This window comes from Electrophorus electricus, chromosome 3, assembly GCF_013358815.1.
Source record: "Electrophorus electricus isolate fEleEle1 chromosome 3, fEleEle1.pri, whole genome shotgun sequence".
Classification (NCBI taxonomy): domain Eukaryota; kingdom Metazoa; phylum Chordata; class Actinopteri; order Gymnotiformes; family Gymnotidae; genus Electrophorus; species Electrophorus electricus.
The window spans coordinates 21,495,797-21,510,301 of record NC_049537.1 but is presented as its reverse complement, the minus strand read 5'-3'; the positions used below and the strand labels follow the sequence as shown (position 1 = coordinate 21,510,301).

At 39.0% G+C, this 14,505-nt stretch overlaps 1 protein-coding gene across 1 annotated transcript; it reads right to left on the bottom strand.

Annotated features, from left to right (window-relative positions):
- Positions 1 to 8,900: 8,900 nt before the first annotated feature.
- On the bottom strand, positions 8,901 to 12,632 carry ccdc25 (coiled-coil domain containing 25). Its single transcript, XM_026998094.2, has 9 exons — positions 12,421 to 12,632; positions 11,632 to 11,679; positions 11,507 to 11,546; positions 11,015 to 11,066; positions 10,853 to 10,928; positions 10,662 to 10,765; positions 10,291 to 10,493; positions 10,086 to 10,131; positions 8,901 to 9,950 (listed from the first exon to the last, which is right to left on the bottom strand). The coding sequence occupies exons 1-9, from the start codon at positions 12,470 to 12,472 to the stop codon at positions 9,921 to 9,923; spliced, it is 651 nt and encodes a 216-aa protein (XP_026853895.2). The 5' UTR covers positions 12,473 to 12,632; the 3' UTR covers positions 8,901 to 9,920.
- Positions 12,633 to 14,505: the final 1,873 nt, after the last annotated feature.

The window sequence follows — 14,505 nt, the reverse complement described above, 5'->3', positions numbered from 1 at the left end:
ACAACAGCGACCCCCTCAGGACACTCCATGGAGTGCTTCAGGAGAGCTTCACAGCAGCTTCAGGGATAGACCAGCATGTCAATCACATGATTCAGATTTACTCAAGAACAGTTACATAATGAACCCATTGCTTATGTCCCATGACCTGTTCTGTCAATCAAAGGTGACAAATGGAACCATAGCTTTGGATCAGTGGAAATAACACCAAGACAAAATTGACCACTGGTAGCTTAATATCAATTTTCATAATAGGAAGCTACAAGCCAAATGAAGCCACAGTAGCTAACATACTGTTAATTATGGATTACTTTAGCTTGTTTTTATATCTTGTGAGTTTAAATCTTGTTCAGTGGTAAGTATTGAGTCTCTTACTGCATATAACAGGAGGAGTGTGGAAGTCAGGAGAAACAAAGCCTAGCTGTCGACCATAAACTTCGCTCACAAACCTGCAACCTGTATGGGAGACCAAGCAGTGTGTATACAGTAATGGATGCCATTTTCTGACACATGGTTCCTTGTCATTTGGGAAATGTGTTGTAGGTAAGGTTTGCTTAGATCCGAAACAAGAAAACAAAAAAGAAATCACCACATTTTCACTCTCTTGAAAACATAGAACCTGCCAGAACAAACTGCACCAGATGTTAAGCTAGGCACTAGATCCAGTGTTTATTCTTGTTTCCCCTCTCCAGGTGGAACACATTTTGTACATATATTTGAAAATAAAAGTATTTACCCTTCTATTTCCTCCTGCCACAATGTACAATTTTAAAATCCATCTGTCATAATGTATACATTATATTCCAGCCAAAAGAATGAAGAAGACAAGTGTACTAAGTGAACATATACTTATTTAGAGTATGCTGAGTAAAAGGACAAGCAGGTTTACCAAAATCTGCTAAGCAGGCAATGTGATGGTCATCAACTTATTAAGGCTTACTAACTGCTGCAGTAGTCACTTCGCCTGTGTGTGCTGACAGTTGAGTATTGTTGCATCTTATTTATATATATATATAGGGAGAAAAAATGAAAACACATGTATAGTTATTGACGATAATGAGTCGAGAAATTGGACTCAAGAACAGATGATAGCAGTAAAACAGGGTTTAAACAGGGTCAAGATGTAGACACTGAAAAAAAATGAGAGGAAGGATAACTAGGAAGGTATTCAGGGTTAGTGTGTGTGTGTGTGTGTGTGTGTGTGTGTGTTTGTGTTTTATCTGCCAATCCCCTGTCACTGTTCTTAAACACTCTGCACCTAATTTTCCTTCCTGGGGCAGTTTCTCCATCTCTAAATTATGGTTTAATATTTTTTTAATTTCACTTTACATGCTGTGGTTGGCACATGTTTCTTTCTTTCACCATAACTTGGATGTCTCACCTTGGACTTCAAGAGTTATACATTTTCTTTCTCTACTTCACAGATGTACCACACACACACACACACACACACACACATACACATAAACCAGAGCATGTTTATTAATCACAACCAGAAGAGCGCTGGCCATGCAGTTGGGATCTTGTGGTATTTTGATGGTCATATCTCCACAGAATTGATAAGTTCTCACCTTGAAGGAAAGTGGGACATCTATGTCTCCCAACAGACCAATTTCTCTTCACCATCAGCATCTCAAAGCTACCTTTTACAGAACATTCATTTTCATATGTACAGCCTCCATTTATGTGCCAGTGGCAGGTAAAAGTTCTGCTAGTAACATCCTCTCACAGTTATTACATTAGCTTCTTTTGATTCTAACTCTAAATGATTAGCTCTTCGAAGAAGGGTTCTTGATTAAACTCAGTTTTTAGGCATTTTGAATTCAGGTAGAAATTATGACACCTTTTTCCATTCTGAACTATGACGGTGCCTAAGAATCCAACAGCACAGTACAGCTGTCCAAACAGGCAACTCCTAAAAATGTCTTCAGGTGCCCACGCAATTATTAGCATGGCTATATTCTGCTGCACTAGCAGTCACTCCCCCTTTTCCTGTTGGGTCCGGTTTAAGGGTGGTGACACCTCGGGCACCCTGTGCTTGCTAGAGTGCCCAGCTGACTGCAAGGTCAGAATCCAGACTCTGACAACACCTTCAGACATTGTAAAACATGTTCAGCACAGCACTCAATTCTGAGGTAGTGCTCAGGGACCTGTAATAATGTGTGAGACCAGGCCCTCGCAAGCTAAGAAGGCAAGCTAATAGTAAATTGCTGAACTTGAACCTTTAGTGTTGTGTAGCATTTGCAAGATGGAAATATTTATCATGGTAAGAAAGTTTGGCTTGTTCTGTTTGATGACTATACCATTCTTATGTCATGCATGTGATTATATGACTCTATGACTCTAACCAGACGATTAAATAAACTAATACACAGCATAAATTGGTGACAGAACCATACTTGTGATGGCATTTCTCACCCACACAAACGTCAGCGCTCTAGACAAGTTCCATAAGTACTATTTATGTGGTTGTCTACATATCTGCATGATCTTTAAAAACAAAATGATCACTAACAACAAATGGCTTATCAAAAATAGCCAATAATTGACATATTCTAGAGCATTGAATGGTCTACAAAGCTGAAAATTCCATTTAGTTGTATTACTGTATCACATGTCGTGTATGCAGAGTTTTCCCAAAACCATGTATGAATCATGTTCTGAGTATAAGTAGATAAATTCTATTTCCCTGTTTACTGGGTTTCACTCTGTAGTTTTAGATGCAGTCAGAAGTAGCCCTTCAGTGATATACGGCATGTGGCTATTCTCATTGTTTGGGGTGAGACCCATCATAGTATGTTTTGTATCACACAAGTGGTGTAAGCATCATCTATAATTTTATGCTTCAGTTTTGGTCACATGACCCACAGCCATTTGGCAATTTGCTAACCGCACTGAAGTGGCTGCAGATATACTCTAGATCTCATTCAGGAACACAGGATGAGACTAGAAAGTTTCTCAGTATTGTTTCCATCCCAAGATTTCACATCTTAAAGACCTTGGTTAACTGAACAAAGGCCGCCTTAATCATGTTTTGTCAGATAAGTCTAAGATTTCCTTTTGCCCAATAATTATATGGCTATCAATTATCTGTATGCAAATATATGCAAAATAAGAACATAGATAGATAGATAGATAGATAGATAGATAGATAGATAGATAGATAGATAGATAGATAGATAGATAGATAGATAGATAGATAGATAGATAGATAGATAGATAGATAGATAGATAGATAGATAAAGTCCACAGTGAACTTCTGTCAAAGCAACAGAAGATCCAGTGTCAGTGCATGGACAGCATGCACTGTAAACATACGCTGAGACGTGAGCCACCAGAAAATATTGCTGCTGTTGAGTTCATTTCTTATAAACCCACCCGCTGCAACACAAGAGACTGAGTGGAGACAGCAGAGGCGTTTTAATGGGCAGGAGCCCCTTAGCCAAACCCTCCCAGTGCAATTAGAGAAGAATGGAAGTATGGGACCAAACACAGGGGCCTGGCTGGTTAAGCCTTTCTGCTGAGTTCATTATCTGCGGTTGCCTTTGCAGAATTGGAGCAGTTGCAGGACATGACTGGCAACCCTAGCTAACAGGGTCCAGATGTTGCGGCAGCACTGTAGAAGAGGGGTGAGGTGGCGTTACTACAGCTGCAGGTGGTGAAAATGTTATATTATAACTATTGTTTTAAAGCTGATGGTTTTGAAAACACCACGAAGCCCATGAGAGCAGGATGAGATAGCAAAGGACTGGCAAGACCCTGTGGGGAGCAAGACCCTGTGGGAAATGTAAAGAGCAAGGCAGGAACGCAAGCTGTAGCAAAGACAGATGAATCAATTTGGTTTTGCTAAAATTACCTCCAAAAATAACTTTTGATAATTGGACATTATGATTTCCATGTAGTACATATAGCAGGTGGAAAAGTCGCCTTACTGGGTGTGGGTTTCATGAGCTCAGATTGGAGAGGATTGAGGTATTGCTTTTACTTTGCACCTGACCCTTGCTTGTTCTGGCCTAAAAGGCACCAAATATAACAAAATCCAACTGAATATGTGAAAGGAACACTAAAAAACCAAAGCCATATTTTTACAGTCAGTATTAAAAGAGTAGCATAGGAGTCTTAAATGTTGCTGATGGCACATTTTGATGTGAATGCCAAACTATGGATGAACTCAATCTAATGTGTTTTAAACACTTAAATTATTTATTTATTTATTTATTTTTAAATATACCCGAATGCATTGATGCAGCCAAATGTTCTTCAAACTGCCTGAAAACAATATTCCAGTAAAGACATAAAGTCCTAAAGTGAAATAAGGGAACAAAAATGCGAATGAAAAGGAGACTGGCCCGCACTCAGAACTGAACATTTGTGATCAAGCCCACTATTAAATGCATGATACTGCAAGTTTGTTTTGATTCACAACCATATGATATGTGCAGGATGAATGAATGATGCAGATTTATACTTTACACTCCCCAATATATTAGGTCAGTAAAAGGAAACTGGTAGGAATGTACTGCATTACATATCTGCATATTTTCTATAAGAAATAAGGGCAAGTTCTCTTAGGAATCCTTCCTAACATCTGTTCAGTTTTCATCATTTCAAAAAGGCTCCAGGTTTTCAAGAGATGTTGGAAAGTTACACATTGAGTTGAAAAACAGATGTTTGAAATATTGTGAATTAGCACAATCTGTATATATGAGTCTTTAGATCACTCTCCGCAAATATAGTGTTCCTCTCCAATATGAACACCTTACAAGAATAAACAAATATCATCAAAGACATATGGCATGCTATTACACGCTTCATACAGTTATTCCACTTGAATTTTGTTTGCATAGACCTTTCACCCAGACATAAAGCATTATGACACCTTAATAAAGATCCCACAGTCCATATTCACATGTGCTGTTGTTACTCAACAATGGCTAAACACGTAGAACCATGATTAAATGGCCTTATTTGACAATGGAAAAAAATAAACCTATAAAAAATAAAAATAAATCTTATTTTGTATGTTGGGAATTCCCTCCACACTATGGAGAATTCACTGACCTCTTTATGACAATCCCACAACCACAGAGTCATTTCTGGGGCTAGGTCTCTTATTGGCCAACCCAAATAGTGCCTGTAGTTTAATTTAGTGGAACATCTCATTTAATTTACATCACCCTGAGAGACTTGAATGTTTGACTCACATTTAGTATTTAGAGGTCTCAGGGCCTCAGTATGTACAATACAGGGCTCAAGTATTCCAGTGTGCTCTCACCAAATAAAGAAGCTCTCTCCATCTGACAAACATGTAAGGAGCTATACTTATCTCACCTGGATAAGTCAATAGAATCCAATGAATTTAAAAAAAAAGAGGTATGATGTTTACTCCAGCCCCACAGAGATCCAGAGTCACATGGCCTAAAAGTATCATGACTCAAATGTACAGTGAGATTAGTGTGTGTTTTTGGATGGTAGGAATGCAGCATATCACAGGAATTAATATGCTGTCTCTGGTGCGATCCACGTTTTGCTCTGTGTGAACCACATGGTGGGATCCACATGTTTTCCCCTGCGTGAACCGCATGGTGCGATCCACGTTTTTTTCCCCAGTTCTCAACCCATGGCTGACCTATTTCACGCATATTTGCGAGACAAAGGCTCAGCTAAAAAAGATTTTTTTCGCCCTGCTTCAAACGACTGAACAACTGACTGAATGATGTTATTTTCTATTCTTTCATAACATGAAAAGCATAAATTATCCACATAAAGCATTAGCTTCCTTGGTGTTTTATGCAAAGAGTATTTCACACAAACAATGGGATTCACTGTGAAGGTGGAAAACACGACTTCAGAAGCAGAATGATAAACAGTCCTTCAGTGAATATCCCATGGCCCTGCAGAAAGCTCTTTGTACATCAGTGCTGAAGGAATTTGTGCTGTCAGCTGGCAGAGTGGAGAGCTTCGCTGTTGATCCACTATAATCGCTGTATCGTGGGCCTTTGGAGTGATTCAGCAGTGTTACGAATGCTGACAGTAAATGCAGTGTGAAGTCTTCCTGTAACAGTGCAATTAGGCATTGTGAAATCCATCACTCAATACCAGTGCTTTTCAACTCTACTCTTGGGGATCTCCTGCCATATGCAATTTTAGGTTTGCCCTACTTTCTACACAACTGATCCAGCTCTTCAGCTGACTAGCAAGCCCCTTCACAAGCTGGATCAGATGCATTGGGGCAGAGAAATCCTGAAACTGTGCAGTGCATACTGGAGAGACTGGAGTTGACATGCTGTCCCAGAGAACCTCAAACATAGATTTTTAAGATGTTTGTGGATAGTCCAACTGCTCATTTCTTTGTTTGGGGAGCTATCTCCCAATTTCACCCCTTTAAAGCAGGAACCTACCATTGGCTCCATGTGTGCGCCATATTTCCTTATGTTGCAGGAGGTCCTCTCGAACGCTGCTCTCCCCTGCTTCGGTTTCATGACTTTATTTGTTTTGTTAGAGCCTCCAACCAGAGTGAGAAAGAGAGAGAGAGAGAGAGAGAGAGAGAGAGAGAGAGAGAGAGAGAGAGAGAGAGAGAGAGAGAGAGAGAGACAGAGAGAGAGAGAGAGAGAGAGAGAGAGAGAGAGAGAGAGAGAGACAGACCACAGTCCAGAGACCTGTCCTTCTTGCTTATGTGGCACTCTGCATTCCCTGCCACCCTGCCAGTGTTGGTGTTCCTTTTCATTTAGTTCCTGAATATGTGTGTGGTCCACACAGAGAATGCAGGCTGAAACATATGTTACAGTCAGCTCTAAGGTGAGGCACAGTGGACAAAGCTTGTGGCGTGTGTTGGGGTGTGCTGCCACAACTAAAGAGACCTTGCTTGTCTTTTTTCTAAACAAGAAGTTAATGGACCAGTAAGGTGTGGTTGGGCCACAGTGTGGAATCCCTGCCCCATTGTGAAGCAGCAGACATGACTGCTCCTAATAGCATGTGCTATACAGATTGGCTTAGGGGGAGCTTGGAGATAATTCAGAAACCAGATACTTCAATTGATATCCCTTAGACAAAGAGGCAGTTATTCAGTTATCAGTTACCTTGGAAAAAATTGATTTAATAGGAAAAAACAAAATTAGCCAGAAAAGCTAATGTTGCTCCTTTTTAAAATGATCCAGTGTATAATTCTGGAATATTATAACAATCAACATCAACCTTCCAGTGAACCGATGTGAACTACAAATCCTGCTGCCTGAACTACTGGTTAGGAGAGAGCAGTAGGTTTGGAGTGAGCTCTTAGGTCTTAGGACCAAGATGCCTGGGTCATATCATGGGTTTGGCAGTGACTGTATCTTTCCCATAAACACGAGCAATCCACCCAGGACAGGACATCTGAGGTGGCAGAATGATGATCATAGTTTCCAGATTGGCCTTGAGCACTGCCAGACACCTCCTCCTTCAGAACAACTCCTGTCCTTTGTGTCAAGCACCACAACAAATGCCTCAGAATTCCAGCTCTTTCAACTCTAATTACACTCTAAATTAGACTAAACCTTAGAAACTTCAAAACAGTACTCATATTTAATAATTGTTAATGCACAATTGTTGTTGTTATGAAAGGACAAACAAAAACCTTTCAAGTGTGTAACATGATCTCTGTGAACTGAGCATAAAGACACAGTATCCACACACAGGAGACAGCAGAGTGGTCAGCATATTATAGGTCAAATGAATGACAGAATTGGAGATAAGGCCAAATCCAGACAGGGTCCTTGCTTATTTTGAATTGGCTATCGTTGCGGACCAGTCTTTCCATTTAACCTTGAAGTAACATTTTACCCTACCTACAAGTCAAATATGACTAGACAGTAACTATCTATCACAGGCTTCATGAAATACAATAAGGGTCAAAGAAAGCTGTAGTGCGCAAAGATTTCAGATCTGTTCAGAACAACGGTGACACCTGGTGGTTTGCAGAGAATTCTGAGCATTAGTCAAGAGAACCTAGAACTAGAAGTTTCAACGATTCCTTCTCTGCCCCTCACTGAGTGGCTGGAAATAAAATACTTCACAAGGATAGCAGTACTGTAAATGTTTTCAAAACCAAAGTCAGATACAATACAAGAGGCAATTTCCTTTTATGTGCAAACATTATAAAAAGCCTGAATATGATTCTAATTCATTTGAAGTTACATAAAAGTTCAGATTTGATCACCCACTTTGACATTTTTGCACTCCACTTTTGTCTTAAAGTTTCGCAGTTGAGAGCGTGTTCCGTTAGGATTTTGTATGTTCATCTTAAACATTCGTCCTGAAAGTCCATGGTTTACCGCCTTCCCTTACCTAGGAAGCGTCAAGGTCACTTTAAATCGAGCACCACATTTTATGAATCTGGCACAGAGTCTTTGCACTGCTGTGAATGTCAATTCAAAAATAATGCCTGTCAGGTCAAATTTGCTGTTCGTTTTCCAGATTTCACCTGACTTTACTGGCTGACATATCAATTTTAGAATCCCCGTCTTAAAAACGAGAACGCTTGACGTCGTCTGGCGACGAAGTAAAAGACAGAGTCAGAGCCTGAGCTAAGACAAGAATCAGCAGTGACTTGGCTTTTTAGACGTGCCAACAGTATTGATATTGGACAGAATTAAACATAATGTGTAGTTGGCCTCTTGCTGAACAAGCAAGTTTAGTCTTACTTTGATTAACCCCAACATAGACATACTTATCTAGGCCGGTTTCTAGTTTCAAAACACATAATGCAGGTTATGGTATTTCTTTTGGGTAGCTTGCTAAAGTTCCAGTCTACCTCCGACTGAGCTGTCAAATCGACCAGTGTTGAGGATTTGTCCTACCTAGTTGAAATGTCCTACCAAAAGTATGGCGCATGGTACCTTATGTAGCGAAATAGCATGTGCACAAAATAAAGTAGCCATTCTTATCTATTTTAATTGCCAGGTACATTTGTATATATCACCCTAAAGCAAATAACACAATGTATTACACGAGCCAGGCATAAAGCCGATTTAAAACTATAAATACAATAATTTTGATTTATACATCAAAAAAACATACATGCAAAATGTTCTTCCACGTGTGAATTTACGTTTCCATCACAGAGGGCCAAATTCCCCAAATTACAGTGTGTCTTTAATGCTGCAGTTAGTAATTTTCAGTTAAAAACACTTCAGCTAAACTACCCTTCCATCCTCACTGAGAGAATTCTCCTATTGCTGCAGCTAATGAAACTGGACCTCCACTCCCAAACAAACATGGATGTATGGTTCAAGATTTATTTCGCATCAATTTTTGAAATAAAAAAATCTTTAGCAAATCAACAGGGGTGAACATATGTTATTTCACATATTGAAACCAAAAAGTTCTTGCATTCGCATCTTGCTTTCATACCCAACAAGAAATCCAATAATACAGGCTAGGCCAAGGGCACAAACCCTTTCAAGCCATACGAAGACAGTCCAATCTAAAAACCTGAAAATGGTGTCATTCCAGGATCATTTCAAGGAATAGAATTACTACTGACGCATACAGATTACATTCCTGCAATGCTCAGAAACCTTTCACAAAGTTTTGTGGAAGGGACGTTCAGAATGACCAGCATACAATAATCAACAGACATGTGAAGAAAAGCGCCTTCATTTATGAACAGCCACCATCTATGAAGAGCTTCCATCTATGGTCAACAGATGCACCCTGATATGCAATTCAAATGATATTACTCTTTGTCAGTTTACTTTTTAGGAAGCCAAGATGCTCCTGTCAGAGGGCATTATGGCACAAGTATGATTTTAAAAGTACAATGAGCGAGTTCCTTTATTCCAACCAATAGGAGTGCACATTATAGCATTCTTCGGAGCATATGCACTGTGCAAGACTGGGTAACTGTGGGAAAATGTTGACCATCATTGGCAGGTCCCTTTCAGCAGTTACATGAAGTCATCTGAATCATAACCATCCTGTGAAAAGGTCAGCCAAATACAATAGCACATTGGTTACAGTGAAGAGCTGTTTTATGTTTTGGCATTAAATATAGGCATACATAAATATGCCATATATTAGAATGGTAATGGTGCAGAAAAAGAAGGTACTACCTCATTTGTGGTCATGTTGTCACTCTTCATGAGTGATGAGTAATTCCTATAACACAAACAATTGTTTTAGCTGCACATGTAATTATAATGACATGACCTGAACAAACAAGTAAAATTTTATATTGAGAGAGATCACTGAAATCTCATATGGGTTTAGCATTCCCATCCTTGAACAGGTTAAATTCAAACTTAGGTTTCACAATACCTTAATTCCTCAAGCTCTTTTTTCCTCTTCATTTCTTCTTTTTCCTTTTTTTTCATTTCCTGTATCTGAGCCTTTTTGTCATTCCTCTCTTCTCTGTCTCGTGATTCTTTCTCAGCTGCAAGATCAGGATATCGCTCTTCTTTTGTCTTTTCCAATCGATTGATAATTTCGTTTATTTTCTTTTCTACTGTCACAGTTTTAACCTGTCAATGAAATACCAGGCATAACAAATAATTATGGTAATGTTAAAACTTCAATGAGCCATGATCCCTTTAAAAATGCTAAACATTAACACAAAACATAAACCACATTAAATGTAAATACTCTTTACTATTTCTACTGTAGTTGTATTTTTTAAGTTCTAAATATACCTCTTTCTGGCGATGAAAGCCTATCTGGCCGACGTCCATATCCCCCGTTTTCTTGAGGTTGCCCCATGGTGTGTAAACAACATTTATGTTGTTCATTTTGCACCCTGTCAGTGCCAGTGCAATTATCCATTAAATGAAGCCACAATATGTTCAAACACAGCTTGGTGTTCACACTCTCCAATAAGCATTACCTTGAATGCTATTATTCTTAACTAGCTGGGCACAGTCGATCAAGACCTCTTTTGGTATGTCATCTATCGTCTTACCCTATATGCATGCAAAAGAAAAAGCCTTGTTAAAATGCTTAGGTCACTGGAACAAGAAGTAAAAATGTGATATATCAGAATGCCTACCTTGGGCATTCTGAGGTATACATGGGCAGAGGAAAGTTTATCCACATGAAACCTAAAGAGAAAGATTTGTAAGAAACTTGATTATTGCAACTATTGAGCTAAGTCTTGTGCTCATTCATGTTGTTAGTGTGTCACATAACTACAGTGATAAGTACATTCAATGAGTGCAAACCCATGGATTAGACATCTAGAAGTATGGTACTCAGTGTTGGCCCTTAAAATACAAATCTAGCTGCTGATTTTGTAATTACTAGTAGTTATTTGCTATTGGAGAGCTAGTCAAATCACAGTTCTTGAGGTCCAGGTCCTACAAATCTTCCACCCAGCCAGTCCCTTGGGGTTAAGGCACTGACAAAATGACCAGCAACTTTTATTAACTATTTGAATAAGTAAATCAGCATTAATGTTCAGTTTACATGTGATTACAAAATTCAAGACTAGATTTGGATTAAAGGGCTAGAGGTAGGTACCATGGTTTCAGACTTTCCTTACCAAATGTCCTCAGGCCACCCGTATTTTATGAGATCCTCATCTGTTAAGAAAAGGTAAAACCAATATCAGCTATGACTGTTGTAGGATGTTAACAGGAAACTACATGTGAGTGATAGAGCACTTACTTTCATATTTGTCTTTGCCCATGTAGATGGTATAGGGTGGAGAGATGACTGCAAAACAAGATGAAAACATCCATCAACCTAAAAAACGCAACAAAAACTATGCCTGCTACTTAAATTACAACATAACAGTTACAGTGGCCAACAGACTACAAACACTAATAGTTAACATGTTCACCTAAAGACACATTTACAATGGTCATCTTATGACATTAAAAATGATAATAGCTAGATAGGTTGGTATATTTTGCTGCCGAACGATGCCCAAGCAGAGCAGTGTGTCACGCACTGGTGTAGCAGTTTTGCCCACGGGAATTTAAAACTTTAGTAGACAAACTACTTTTTAAAACACTATTCGCAACTTTATTTGCGTACTTATGAGAATTTTAAAATGCTTGTAGATTACGTTTTCCAGACCTTGCAGACCTGTGTTAGAATCGTAGCTAGCTAGCTAGCTGGCTGGCAGGCTGAAGTAGCTAACGCTAGCTAACTAGCAAGCAAGTTAGCCAAGCAGACCTAGCATTAGGTTTAACATCTAGTCCGAATACATATTTAGCTAACTAGCTAGCTAAAACAACAGTGCCTGTCATTAAACATAGCTAGCTAGCGTCCAGACTGTAAACGACAGGGTAAGGAAGATAACCTTAGATATAGATTTTCAAGACATTTAGCAAGTTGGCTAGCTATAAAGAGTATGTCGCGGAATACATTAAAATATTCTTACTGCGCCTCTACCTAGCTAGCTGCTAATGTTAACGTTGGTTCTTCAGTTTGAAATGCAACATTGCTTACCGGCGCTTGTGAAGTAGAAAACCATATTTTCCGACTCTGGGAAAATACACATAAATTTTAAGAAAACAGATTTGATTACAAAAAATCAATTTTAGCGGTACGCATTGACCATCCTATTACTTTGTTAGTGAACGTGCTAGGTCTCATAGGTTATGAAACGGCTCTTTCGTGAACTCATTCACTAGTGATCTGATAGGAAACAAGCTGGAACGACTTTTCCGACCCAACGTCAAACATGCGTCATAAAACCGCGCCGGTTTGTTCTTTCTGTCGCATAAACAAATCAAGCACTCACGTCCATGTTTACTGTTCGCAAGTATTGTAGATATTGGAAGATTCAAGCTATAATATAAATGTTTAAACATCGAGTGAAATGATTAAAACTGAATTGTGTGTGTGTTATCTTTCCATTGTGGGCATTGGAATTGTTCGCAATCAACGTTTTCTTCGCGATCTTAACCTAGCCAAGTCACCTACCTGTTAACCTATCTATCGAGGATAACTGGTTTCTTCTCAGAAAACGATGTTTCCCTTGGTTATTTTGATGCTTAATGTTCAAGTGCTGCTTCTCAAATACAAACGGAAACGATCTTTAACACGAATGAGATGTGTTTTGTTGACACATTGACACTGGCTGGTAAATACATGATGCTTAGATATCGAAACGTTTGTCTAACGTTAGCAGTAGATCTTAATCCTGCTCATCGGGACCCACTGCCATAACGCGATTTCAGATAATTTATAATTTCAACATGAATGCAGCTAATCCAGCTCATTAACAGCTTGATCAATTACTGTTGACATAACAGAACAAACTATATTTATATTTTAGATACCTCAAGTGCATGCACTAACTATATACTGCACAATACTGCTTTTCTGTGCTGCTCTTCACTGAATGAAGGCCAACCAGAGATTAAGATATCTTGCGGAATTGTAAGAGCACAGTAATTCTAAAATGCCATACTCAGTATCATTTTCATTTTTACACCATCATTATCACTTCAGATGGAACCCAAAACACGATACTGCATCCTTAATGACATAGTCACATCTTAGAATGCATTTGGATGAAGAAAGTGAGCTAAAAACTGATTGATGTCTACACAGACCATCCCTGCCCAACTTCTTTATTATGATGCACACACAACATGATTATGGATTAGGTCAAGTCCTTGAGGTGCTGTCATATTAAGTTGTATCAAGGAGATGCACACCTGTCCATTACATAGTCCACTGATGTACAAAGAAGTTGCTCAGAATTATAAACCATATAATTCTACCCAACCATACTGAATTTGAGACCACTAGACATGGATTTGCAGTTTGTAGGGTTTCAGGCCTTCTCTGGAGTAGTGGGCAGCATTGATGGGTGCCAAATTAGAATAAAACCACCTCCTGCAGATTCACAATGCTACCTTAAAAGAAAGCTTTTCCATTCAATTCAACTTCAGGCTGTCTATGATCACCAGGGAAGATTAATACATTTCTTTGCCCCGGCTCTGTCCATGATGTTAGTGTCCTGAAGAAAAGCGCCATCTTTATACAGCAGCTGTATCCAGTGCAAGGCCTTTGTATTCTTGTGGACAGTGGCTACCCATGGACTTCTAGGCCTGTTGCAAACATTACCCCTATAAAGAACCTGTATTTAGAACGAGATTTAATTACTGCCATACCAAAGCTCGTTCTGTCATCAAGAGATAATTTGGCATCCTGAAAACAAGATGGCACTCTTCTTTAAAGCACTGGAGGTGAAGCCTACATAATTGCTTCTGGTACTATTTTGCACAAAATCTGTATATCTAATAGAGATATAATCGGGTCAGACAAAGATGCTTTAAAACCCACCGACAATGATAGTTTTGGAGGACCACAACTACTACTATGTGTAAAAAAGAAATGGCATTTTAGTCTTGCATATATTCTATGCAAGACTATATAGTTCTATATAGAACGATACATACTGCAGTGCTTTATTTCTTGAGCACTGCTTCGTTTATTGTGGCTCTCATTACATTAACTTTCTGTAGCCGTTACTTTCGGGCTCACCTAAAATTGCGGTGCCGAACCAGTCAATATTTCTAC